The sequence below is a fragment of the Pseudorasbora parva genome, chromosome 7 (assembly GCF_024679245.1).
Source record: "Pseudorasbora parva isolate DD20220531a chromosome 7, ASM2467924v1, whole genome shotgun sequence".
NCBI classification, from domain to species: domain Eukaryota; kingdom Metazoa; phylum Chordata; class Actinopteri; order Cypriniformes; family Gobionidae; genus Pseudorasbora; species Pseudorasbora parva.
Window position 1 is genome coordinate 5,221,722 of NC_090178.1, and position 13,025 is coordinate 5,234,746.

Sequence of the window (13,025 nt, forward strand, 5' to 3'; positions counted from 1 at the left end):
TTCTTGCTCGCGTCCGTTTTTAGCACGCCTTCACTATCGTGCAGTCTGACATTAATGTCAACTGAGATTTTACAGTGTGACATGGTGATCATGTTCGTACAGTCTGACAAGGGACATTGGCAAAGGATTTTGAAAAATCGCACAGTGTGCAGGACCCATAAGGCTGGCCACAATCAAAGGCCACTCTAAATTGTGCAGTTTTATCACTCAGGAAGAATGGGCAAGTTTAAGGATTTAAGTGAGTTTGACAAGAGCCAAATTGTGATGGCTAGATGCATCTTCAAAACTGCAGTTCTTGCTGGTTCTGACAGAAAGGTGTCAGAATACACAGAGCATCTCAGTTTGTTGCGTATGGGGCTGCATGGCCGCAGACCAATCAGGGTGCCCATGCTGACCCCTGTCCACCACCGGCAATGTGCATGTGAGCATCAGAACTGGACGACAGAGCAATGGAAGAAGGTGGCCTGGTCTGATGAATCATGCTTTCTTTTACATCACATGGATGGCCGGGTGTGTGCGCGTTGCTGGGGAACACAAACCATAAGGATGCACTATGGAAAGAAGGTAAGTTGGCGGAGGCAGTGTTTCTGCTGGGAAACCGTGGGTTTTGCCATCCATGTGGATGTTACTTTGACATGTACCACCTACCTGAGCAATGTTGCCGACATGTTCAGCCTTTCATGGAAACAGTATTCCCTGGTGGCTGTGGCCTCTTTCAGCTGGATAATGCTCCTGCCACAAAGAAAAAATGGTTCAGGAATAGTTTGAGGAGCACACCAATGAGTTTGAGGTGTTGACTTGGCCTCCAAATTCCCCAGATCTCAATCCAATCGAGCATCTGTGGGATGTGCTGAACAAATAAATCTGATCTATGGAGGCCACACCATACAACTTACAGGACTTAAAGGATCTGCGGCCATCATCTTGGTGCCAGGTACCACAGCACGCCTTCTTGGGTCTAGAGGAGTCCATGCCTTGACAGGTCAGGACTGTTTTTGGCAGCATATGTGTGACCAAGACAATGTTAGGAAGGTGGTCATAATACTTCAATATCAAAAGTGAAATGCATTGATCTAACAGCATCTGATGTATGGCATTGTGAGGGGAAGGAGTACAGTGAGAAGTGTTTGGTCCCCGCTTACCCCTTTTCCACCATGGAAAAGGGGTTCACGTTCTGGATCCAGAGCCTGTTCTTGGCCAGAGGAACTGGACCCTGACGTGCATTTCCACAGACTTGAGCAAGGTTTGCGTCTAGGTTATTTTGCTGTTCACACACACTACAGGGAGTGATTCTAGCATACTGGCAGCTTGCATAAACTCCCAGTACTGTCATAGCTCCTTTTCAGAGATATTTACATTTTTCAGTGGTGACAAAAAATATTATAGGGACAAATAATGCTGAATTAGTGAGAGAGTTTTGCTTAATATTTCATGAATTCACACACCATTGTGTGATGTAGGCTAATACAAAATCTTATATTAACTCTATACATTGTCCCATGGTCAAAATCTTTCAGTCGACAAGTATTTCATCTGACTGTAACACTTTTTGTGGGGGATTTTGTGTAAATAAAGTCATCATCCAAGAGTTAAACAGAATATATGTGAAAATGTGTTGTGAACTCAATGCCAAGTACGGTCATTATACTTAAAGTTATGGAGGACAGAACCATACACAAGTATAGCATACAGAAAACTAACTGTTAAACAGATAAATCGAAAAATAATCTTTGTGCTCTGTTCCATCAGGAATCTTAAATTACTTTGTTAAAATAAATGCACACAGACAATTTAACTACTTATTAGTGATTTTATTAATCAGAGGAACACAGTCGTCTAGAATAATCACTTCATCATCACTATCTTCAAGGAGAACAGAAGCGTCCATTAAACAGAATGACATTGGAGGGATTATGCCGGATGAAGAAAAGGAACGGGTGGTCTGCGTTAAAGGTTTTTGGGGGTGAGGTTGAAGGCATTGCGGTTAATGACATGATGGCGGCGGTGGCTGCAGCCGCTTCGGTTCCTTCCTCGTTGACTTCAACAAAGGCTTTATGAATCACCTTTGACACCACCAGGTCTTTGGTGGAGGTCATGCCTGAAAGGTTCACCTTCTTTGGGTCAAAGACATCCTCCATTCCCATGCTGATCAGAAGAGTCTTCATGTCGTATTTTTCCTCCATCTTGAATCTGGGCAGAGACACTTGAACCTCTTGTTCAAGCATATTTTTGGTCCACTGCATGAGCATCTCATTTGTCAGTGCCTTTTCAAGCTGGATAATAAAGAGAGACATGTTAAGTGTGTCTATTTGCATAAACTGGGGTCAATTTGTACAGCATCATTGATGTGATGATTTTTTGTGTGTGTGTGTTTGAATCGGATCAAGACATGAAGACAGTAGGTGTTTCTCAATGTCAAGGATGCTTCCTTGGAAGGACTGATCCTTCCAAGTCACTTCCTTCAGAGGCTAGGCGAGGCTCCTCATTAGGATTCGAAGAACACGCAAATGGAACAGGCTAGCAAGTGCACGTCATTGCGTCATTACGTCAGTGAAAAGGTCCGTTGGCCATCAATAACATTATGTGTAACGTTATTTGTATATATTTTTATATCAATAAAGTAGTAATTTGTACTGGCATTTAAACGTTAAACTTTACGTATATTTACTACGGTTATAACAAATGTTTGGTAACGTAAATAAAAGCATTGTGGCAATCAGCGAGGTGAGGGACCGTGAGAGCCGGCTGATGGAGTGATAATGAGCGGCAGCTGATCGCCGCCACACCGGTCTCGGCTCACGGCAAAGTGATTGGAGTATAAATGTGGAGCGTGGAAGACGAGAGAGGACTAGGCCTGGAGTTTATGTTATTATGTTTGTTTATGTTTTATTATGTGTGTGCGGGCAGTCGCCCGTGAGGGTTTTCCCCGTGTTACTTTCGTTTTGTTTATTATTTATAATAAAGTTGTTGAACGTTCGCCTGTTCCCGCCTCCTTCCTTCCCATCTACAAACTCCGATACAAGCATATTTGCCCCGTTCACGCTCCGACTCGGGGAACGTCAGAAGATAGCGAAGCTGCGCGCATAGGATTGTGGGTGATTTGAGAACGCGAAGTGCGCGAAGGCTACTCATATGCATCCTTTTCTGTATATGACATATTTTTCGAACGAAGGACTCAGTCCTTGGTTGAAATTCGAGGATCCTCGACATTGGAACAGTCCTTCGTCGGATGTCGATGACGTAGCATCCTTAGAATTCTGGCTTCCGAGGATCCTTCCTTGACATTGAGAAACGCCTAGTAACTTGAATACACTTCCTCTTCGGTGGCATAGATGTATGTAGTATTAACCCTGTAAAACCTGATACATTTAAATGGAACAGTTTATTTACATTTAGACAAAAAAAATGCATCTAAAAATCTAAAAAGTGCAATGCATACGTGTTGAGTATCATATTTGATACATCAGATGTTTAGGGTTATATAGTATATGAGAATATGAAGGAAAAACAGCTAAAAAAGTTTATTCACAGGCCCAAACTGAGCAAAAATATGCTATTTGGGGCAGATGCTGAAATTTATAAGGCCAAAAAGATGAAATTCTGATATCTTGGAATGTTAATCAATGAGATCTTTATAACAATATAACAGACTACTGACATAAAATGCATGTAAATATATGTCACTACTCTATATCTGCCAATAATATGTCTTTTTAAGTTGATATTTAAATGCTTTGTTTTATGATCAAAGCTCTGTAGCTTTAAAACATAATGCAATGCTAAAAATAAATGCTCATCAAAAGCCTAAGCCTAATGGATCATATTTTAATACGTTTGATATACAATATATATATATATATATATATATATATATATATATATATATATATATATATATATATATATATATATATATGTACTGTATGATATATATATTGTAAAAACTATCAATCTGTGCAGTCTCACCTTCTGAAGGCCAGTGGTGCTGTCTTCAATCTTATTAGGAAGGATGATCAACATACTGAGATTCTTCTTTTCATACGGTAGCTCCAGAACCTGACTGTTCATCTCTGGGATGAAGGCGAGAGGAAAGTGGTCTGTTTGATGCATCATCTTCACTGGTTTAGTTTGAGTCTTCAAAACATCAGTGGAAACACTTTATAACTGCTATTTTCTAGACTGTTAAAAATATTTTTAAAAAGAGCATGAAATCACACCTTGTTCAGCTTAAACTGATCATCTCTGGTGGCTTCCTTTAGGAATTTCTTCTCCCAGTTTCCCTTGAAGTAGATGGCGTTCACCAAGACCAGTCTCGTCGTCGCATCGACGACTCCCTGTGGCAGCAAGTCCTTGATCTTCTCTAAAATACAAATGGACATTGTTTACTTTGAGCAGTGATTTAAATTGATTCTCATAGTCCTAATTAATTTATTGAATCTCTAAATTATGTTTAATTAAGTTCGAGAGGAGTATTTTCAGATTTTTTTTTCAATCTACCCAATCAGCGTGAGAGGAGGCTTATATATAAAGCCAAATTACCTCTCTCCATGACACACTGATTTTCCAGCATTTTTCTCCTCTACCCCAACTCCTCTCTACCTCTAATTATTCCCATCCCAGCCATGGATAGGAAGGAGTGCTCTGAGTTTGGGCCAATTTGTAAACTTCCAAAAATATGCCACACATGCATATTTTATACTAAATCTGATTATATGTTAGTGTCAACACTATATTGGCACTTAAGTATAAAGAAAATGTCTCAAAGTCCAAAGTTCGTATGTCTGAAAACCGGGGGGATGGGGGGGGGGGGGGGGAAATGCTTTTTCATGCATACTGAGCTTTTTACACTGTTAAAGACTTGGATTCCCATCCTAAACATAGACAAAGTTTCAAAAACTGCATTTGAACCGATTTGAACGCAGAAATGACGGGAAGCTTCACAACATCGCTTCAGTCGCGTCGCAAAGTGGATTTCCATGGTCACTGCTGTCAGGACTTCACCAAATCATACCAAAGAAGTGTGTTTTTGACGGAGCGGTCCCAGCGATAAAGGTTCACGGTCGGTGAGTAAAACTCCTTCAAATGTCTGTGCTGTCGGCTATCGTTGCGTGAGTAAACATCAGTAAACGACACGATTGCGTGCTTCGTCATTCAAATGCGCTAACGGTTAGTCCATTGTTGTTCTATGTATAACGTTACACTAGTCTGACGTGCAAAAACGTTTTGCTTGCTACTGCTAATGTTTAGTCGCATACAATAGTCCATAAACCGAATCATGTCCTCATAAACTGCGAGTAAAGACACACAAATGTTGACAGGCCACTAAATACAGTCCATACCAGAGAGACGGACGTCCTGCTGTTGCTGTTTCTCCTGTTCAGTTTATTTCAGCCTCCGAATTTGATTCTGGATCATTATATCTATTAGCTGAGAATCGATAGCCAAGGGTTTCTCCACGCTTGAGGACGTCACCGCTTTGTGCTCGTCATTCTTTAGCTCCGCCCACACGATACGCCTCCAGGCACTCGGTTTTTTCCGGAAAGACTTGGTACAGCCTATATTTATTTTATAAATATAATAAAACTAAAGACTTTTCGAAGATATGAAGGATGCAATACTACTCTATAGGTACTCAAGATTGACATGAGATTGACTGAAACTGAGTGTTTCACTCCCCCCTTTAAAGTTCTTATGGAAAAACTTAATGGCCAAATAAAAAGTGCATTAAAGTCAAAACTTTAACCTCCAAAGAGCTTTATAGCTCAACTCAAGAACCCTTAAAGCTGAACATGGCCCTTGATAAAAAAGATGCAAATAATTATTTATGGAATAAGTTTATGCTGGTTTTCACCTTGTGTTTTTTTCTCCACCCATTTGTTGATGTTGACGCGAGCAGCCTCTGATTTGTTCTTGAAGTCCACCTTCTCCAGTCCGGCTTCATAGTATATTTTTGCGTCATTGAGGAATTTCTGTAACATAGCAAACCGATTGAGGTGCAAATGATATTAGAGCTGAGAACATTTCCAGAACCTCCAGTGAATAAACCGAGTCTTACCTCAACAAACTGGTAGGATTGCTCTCCATAGAGGCGGTTGGCAATACTCAACGCATACGGGACTCCTCGTTTGTTCAGCTCACTCATAAACTTCTTAAAGTTGGAATGAATTTCGTCCAAATGATGCTCTGCAGTCACGGAGTGGGGTTTGCTAGGGCCTCTAAAGCCCAAGACCTACACAGCATTATCGTGGGTAGAATTAATAAAGTAATAAAGTTCAATGATAGTCTTAAAATACAGAATATAATATTTTAAAATACTGAACATGATGTGAAATATACACATAGATTATAAACAATACAGGACAATAGTGTTGTCACGATACCAAAATTATGACTTTGATACGATACCAGACTAAAATATCGATATACCGATACTAAATCGATACCACAGTAAAAAAAAAAAAAAAAAAAAAAAAAAGATAAGATGCTTAATATGACAACTGACAATTGTTATTATTCATTGTCATTTTTTACTAAAAATTAATGTGGCCAGCATGTTTCTTAGGGTTGGGCATCGTTTTGATTTGAACAATTATTGATCAATTGATCAATTACTATTAAAATTATCTCATACATTTTTGCTATCTCAATGTATTTTTTACAAGGGGTAATTGTGTTGCAATAGCTTACACACAGCACAAGAAAGCTTGATTTCAAATGGTAAATTGAATTTAAAAAGACGAGTAAACAGTAATAAAATAAGAACAAATAAACAGATTACAAACAATAGCACAAATAAATGCAATAGAATAGAAGATACAAATTAAATAGACTGCTTTATTTTTAAAGTAGGTCTAACATTCAGATAAGAAACTGAATAAAAAAATGCATAGTAATTACATTAAAAAAAAACATTGGATAATGTTCTTTGTAAAAAATTCAATAGCGTACAGATGAAACTATTAAAACTACACAAGTTGATCAGTCAAGAGCAGTGTGTGATCGTTTGTCTTTTTGTAGTTTGAATAACAAATGACTGCGGTCCCTTTAAGACTAACAAACGCATGGATCCTAAACACTGTTCCTGTTACTCATTCTTCATTTCTTCCTGTACTTTTTGCGACTGTGTTTACGTTAATACTCTTCCAGATTATTACAGCACTGATAATTCTTTGAGTGTATTTGACCAATAATAAGCTGGAAAAAGAAGCAAATGTTTGCACTTGTATCATGTCAGAGGGGGCTTTATTACGGTACACTGTAAAAAATTATTTAGAAAAAACGTTACCTGGTTGCCTTAAAATTTTGAGTTAATACAATGAATATTTTTTGAGATTCGACAACCTTTATTAAAATATTATTAAAAGATTTTGTAACCATATTGGGTAATTATGTGTGTGTTATTTCTGATGATGCAGTGAAACATGCCAAATAGTGCTATTTTCATGATTTATCACATTTTTTATCCAGGTTACTTACTTTTTTAAGTTAAACCAACAAAAACCACCACAATTTTTTTTACAGTGTAGGCTATGTGTGTGCGCTTCAGATGTGAGCAAGAAATCTGCGGGGATTAGTAGAATTAATTTATGTGAACTTCACTCACTGGAACGGACTCTGGGATTTCACTCACTGGAACAGGCTCTGGGATTTCACTCACTGAAACGGACTCTGGGATTTCACTCACTGGAACAGACTCTGGGATTTCACTCACTGGAACAGACTCTGGGATTTCACTCACTGAAACGGACTCTGGGATTTCACTCACTGGAACAGACTCTGGAATTTCACTCACTGGAACAGACTCTGGGATTTCACTCACTGGAACGGATTTGGGAATTTCACTCACTGGAACAGACTCTGGGATTTCACTCAATGGAACAGATTTGGGAATTTCCCTCACTAGAACGGACTATGGGATTTCACTCACTAGAACGGACTCGGGAGTGGACTCTGGAGAGGAGCTCCTGATGGTAAGGTCCGTGGAAAGGTTTGAACGCAGGCTAGGGGTTATCTGGATTGCCCAAATGTTTTTGGGATGGGACTGGATGATGACAGGTAATGTCCTCATTAATTTCCTCATTAACAAAATCAGAACCTTTATCCAGATAACAGTTAATATAATCAACCAATGATTCACTGCATTTACCATGAGAAAGAAACTATTGTTGATATAATTCATCATCCAGTCCCTCCTGAAAACAGGCCTTAAGCATATGAGTGCTCACCAGATGGTAGTAGGGGAGAGCAGGGCACAACACTTTTTTAACTTTCTTAGTTTGTTTAAATCCATTTGGAGTATTTTTTTTTCTCACATTAATTTCACACGTCTAGTACAATTATGTGGTTTTGTTTCATTAATACAGTGTATACTTTATCTTGATTTACCCTGAAAGAATGGAAGTGGTATGTGACAACATGCCCCATAGGTGTGATACATTGTAACATGTGAGCGGCACATTGTAACATTGCCATATGCCAGCTAAAAATATTATCTGTTATAATAAAAAAAAATATTCGAGACAAACTAAAATATTTTGTCAATAAAATACGTTTATTAACGTTTTCAAATAAAATAATTGCATTTTTATCATTAAAACTGCAAATGTTTAAGTTTGACAACAAACACACTACAAAACACAGCTATAAAGCATAGTTAAAAACATAATAATAATGAATTATTTCTGAACATTGACTCTCACTGTTTTTTCACCTTTTTCTCATGGTTTACTTCACCGTATCTCTAATAGGGGCTCATTGTAACGCTGTGTGACAGCTTGTGTGTTCTTCTGTTAGATCAGCATTAAATGACTGTATCAGCTGTTAAATAACAGATGTAAGATTACAATTTTTTTTATTTGTCTAGTAAACATAAAACAAAGATGAAAATAAACTTCAGTAATATATTTACTTTTGCTGTGGTTAAATAAATGTTCATTGATATCTTCCAAAGAATATTTTTTCTTTAAATAATGTTAATATGGCAATGAGTAAATACACTAAGTTTCGTTACCCTGGCATGTGTGGAAAGTTTTAAACCATGTTACAACTATCCCCGTGTTAGGTTGTGTCCCGCTCACCCTTACTGCCTAAACTCCTCCACAGTTAGGAGCTAACAAATGGACAAGGTAACAGATGAATGGGACGAATCAATGAAACACACAGGAAACTATAGGTCAAAGGAAAACATTAACTGAGCACAATGAAAACGAAGATAAACCAGAACATAACTCTGTATACATATAGCCTATGTATGCATTTTGAATTGAGAACTACTGATAATAAAACATAACTACATAAGTATGAGCTCACCTTAATCATCTGATCTGCGGTGTTTCCTTTTGCACCGAGCGAGACCATGGCCAGAGCCGAGGAGATGCTGACAGGAGAGTAGAACACATTTCCTGATGCATTTCCTCCGCTGATCTTCTTGAACAGGTTGAGGGAGAACTGTGTGTTTGCTGCAGACAAATGCTCCATTTTCACAAGCTGAACAAGAAATAGAAGTTTGAATAACAGCAGATTTGAAGATCTTCTTCATCATGACACACAATCTAGTTCTATTAGATCTGTTTTAATCAATAAATAATATTACTGTGTAGGTTACCATTTAAACTGCATCGATAAAACTACATCTAAACTCATTACCTAAAGTAGTCGACAGAAATGATGAAGTTTTCCAGCGTGTCTGAGGCGAATGAATCTCTGGTCATGGGTGTCGCTCTAATAAATGCTGCCTCGCCCTCAAACACACCCATGCTTTAAGCCAATCAGCAAATCATCTTGTAACATACCCTGTAATTATTAAACTGATGTCTATCAACCTGATCATGATTCATTCGGCATTTGTTTTTCAGAAGTTAAAAATAAATGTAACTAAATAAAGTAACCTGAACTCAAGATAGCTATTGATAATTATATTAAACATAATGTTATTACAACCCAATAATGGAATAACCGATGCCGGTTGGAAGTTAGTGTCACTGTGAGAGTTTTACAAAACAATAAAACCATAATGAAAATAATGATCCTTATCACACACACCCAAAGGACAAAGGCTTGTCTGAACAACGTTTGAGTTACAATAATTGGCACTTCATAGTGATTGTTGTCTGTAGTTTTTACTAAGGTATTTGTGTCAGTTGGTTACTAAAAAAACTCAGTCATGTGTTTGTGTATTATGAAATGCGAGATATTACACAACATAAAAATAACCCAATAATGATGTATAAGAAATACAGTATGAGGTTGTTTGTTTAAAGTAAATTCGGTTTTACTATACTGTCAACTCACAGGAAAACATTCTACTATGGAATTACTATATAATGCAACTATTAACCTGGGATGTAGTCAAGTCACCTTTATTTATAAAAAATTTTTTACAATAGAGATTGTTTCAAAGCAACTGTACTGTAATTCCACACTAAAATGTTTATCTATCTATCTATCTATCTATCTATCTATCTATCTATCTATCTATCTATCTATCTATCTATCTATCTATCTATCTATCTATCTATCTATCTATCTATCTATCTATCTATCTATCCGTGCGATCTGACCGTCCGTCCGTCCGTCTGTGTCCGTCCGTCCGTCCGTAAATCAGCCATGCTTTAAGCCAATCAGTAAATCAGCTTGTAACAAAACCTATTATTACTAAACTGATGTTTATCCACCTGGAACAGCATCAAATTGCACAATTCAATAACTGTGTTAAGCAATTGACCTAAACTCAAGAAAGGTAAATGATTATTGTATTACAGTTTTTCTCAGTCGCTTTGGTGCATTTCTCACATCACTATTTACATTTGCACAACACTTAGTTCAACCTCCACAACATTTAGTCATTTGTGCACTTTCTCATTCTTTCCAACAAATTGCAAATGCTTTTGGACATGCATCAATTGCTTTCATATTGTTGTTGTTGTTGCTTTTCATAGTCCTCATTTCATTGCTTGAGTCATTACATACAAAACAATCTGTCAAGTTAATTTTACACATTTTTTAAATCTTTGTTCCCTTTCGAAAGGGAACTCGCGCTGGGTCAGCTGACGCTACGGGGGGAACGCCTTCAGCGTGACAGGTGTCTGAAATCGCTATCAAATCACAATCCTACTGACCGTCGGCAGCTGGTGATGTCATCACCGTGCGACCAGGAAGTATAAAAAGGCACCGTGCCGACATGACAACATCCTTTCGTCTTCAGGGACTGTTTTGTCTGGTTCGCTAGAAAGTCTTTCTAAAGTGAAATTAAGTGCACACGTAAATCCAAGGGAGCGTACCGGAAGTGCGCTGATCCGTGTCCCAGGTTTCTCACGCCTGGGGACACGCACACCCTTTGTGTGCTCTGCCTGGGGGAAGAGCACGCGCGGGAGGTTCTCAAGGGGGCTTCCTGCGCAAACTGCGAGCGTTTTCCGACTGAGGACGCTCCGCTCTTGCTTGGCCTTCTTCTCGAGGGAAGAAGAGCCAGCATTTGGGAGCGGTCCCGCTCATGCCGAGGCTGAGCGGCGCCGTTTGTCCTGGGGCTCCCAGATGGATCTGGCTCATCGTCTGGAGAACACAGTGCTCACGGACGATCAGCCAGGTCGCGAGAGCAGGCGGACGGAAGAGGAGTCGGATGGAGACTCCTCCTCTTCGTCAGCCCGTGCTTTTCCAGTCGATCAGAGGATGGCTGTGGATGAGGAGGAAAATAAGGCTGAGGCCAAATCCTCCCAGCCATCCTGCCCCGTGTATGGGGAGCTGCTGGATGTGAAGCTCCAGCCCTGCCATTGAAACCATTAAAGACGACTTCACGTCTTAATGGCAGGGCATACACATCAGCGGGTCAGGCGGCGGCCTTGCACACTATGCTGTGTTGCAGGCTTATCAAGCTGGCCTGCTGAGGGACCTCGATCGGGGGGAGGGCCTACCCCCTGATGCAATGGCTGAGTGGCGCACCACGGATCTCTCTCTCCGGGCGGCCAAACACATAGCAGTCGCCATCGGGCAGTCGATGGCGGCTATGGTCGCCACGGAGAGGCATCGGTGGCTAAACTTGGTGGGCATCAGGGGGGAAAGAAAAGGAAAGAACTTTTCTCCTCGATGCCCCGGTCTCGCCCTCTGGGCTTTCGGCACCTCCGTCGAGGCGGTGGTGGGAAAGTTCAGAGAGGCGAGGGCGCGCTCAGCGGCGTATAGAACGTGTATTCCGCTGAGGTCTGGGGCGGCGCCCAGGCAGGAGGGTGTCCCTGGCCCATCAAGATCCGAGGATCATCAAAAAAAAAAAAAAAAACATGGGCCAACGCAGTAGCGTGGCCTCTCGTGCGCCCCCTCCGTGGAGGAGTAGGACGTGGAAGAGGCGGGACACCCGCAACAGGAGGAGGGACATCGGGGAGAAAAACCCGCTTCCAGCGCCGGAAGCAAAAATGGTGAGTCTCCGCCCCCGAGGGCGCGGAAGTGATGTTGTGTCCCCTCCTTTGTTTTTCTGTTGTTTTTCTTTTTTCTCCCCGGGCGCGCTTTACACCAGGCCGCGCGGGCTGATGATGAGCGGAGGTGAGACTCTGACGAAAGCCTGCCAGGCCGGTGTGTGCTCTGCCCGCACACAGTGCATCGATCTCTGGGAAAAGCGGGATTTCGCGGCCGCCTCCTCGGCCTTACATGTGAGAATAAAGCGCCCCGCCCTCAGGTTAGTGCGCCGAAGCATGCATGTTACATGAAGCGATGAGGCACTGAAGACAGCGGGTGAGTCCCCTTTTAGGGCAAACATTCTTCTTTTCAATGCCGTATGTTTGGACTCTATGCTTCCCTGAGGGATATTTTGTCTACAAAAGATGAAGAAAAGTGTAACAGTTGGAGAAGTGGGCCTGTAGTTCCCCGGTAAAGGTGGCTAGAACGATGTTTGTATAAACACAGTGTGTTTATGTAGGCTGTTTGTTTGCTAGTGTAGCAACAGTTGTTTATAAGGCTGTTTTCTCTTCTGGATATGTGTAATATGAGCAGTAGAGGCCACCGCACATGCCGCGGGCATGTAGCGGCGATATAAACTGATGTAT

The 13,025-nt window shown here is 40.5% G+C and overlaps 1 protein-coding gene across 1 annotated transcript; it reads right to left on the bottom strand.

Annotated features, from left to right (window-relative positions):
- Positions 1-1,805: 1,805 nt before the first annotated feature.
- Positions 1,806-9,701, bottom strand: LOC137082576 (leukocyte elastase inhibitor-like). The gene is made up of 7 exons (XM_067447841.1): positions 9,646-9,701; positions 9,310-9,486; positions 6,056-6,229; positions 5,852-5,969; positions 4,218-4,360; positions 3,967-4,134; positions 1,806-2,273 (listed from the first exon to the last, which is right to left on the bottom strand). Exons 2-7 carry the CDS (start codon positions 9,475-9,477, stop codon positions 1,866-1,868), a joined length of 1,179 nt encoding a protein of 392 aa, XP_067303942.1. The 5' UTR covers positions 9,478-9,486; positions 9,646-9,701; the 3' UTR covers positions 1,806-1,865.
- Between the last annotated feature and the right edge of the window lie 3,324 nt (positions 9,702-13,025).

What these genes read in the sequence shown, in the direction of transcription:
- LOC137082576 (XM_067447841.1), bottom strand. Translation starts at nt 9,477, where the DNA reads ATGGAGCATTTGTCTGCAGCAAACACACAGTTCTCCCTCAACCTGTTC. An exon ending in ATCAGTTTAAGCTGAACAAG is followed by an intron (nt 4,135 to 4,217) that starts GTGTGATTTCAT and finishes GATGTTTTGAAG; the next exon opens with ACTCAAACTAAACCAGTGAA. An exon ending in GCACCACTGGCCTTCAGAAG is followed by an intron (nt 2,274 to 3,966) that starts GTGAGACTGCAC and finishes TTTATTATCCAG; the next exon opens with CTTGAAAAGGCACTGACAAA.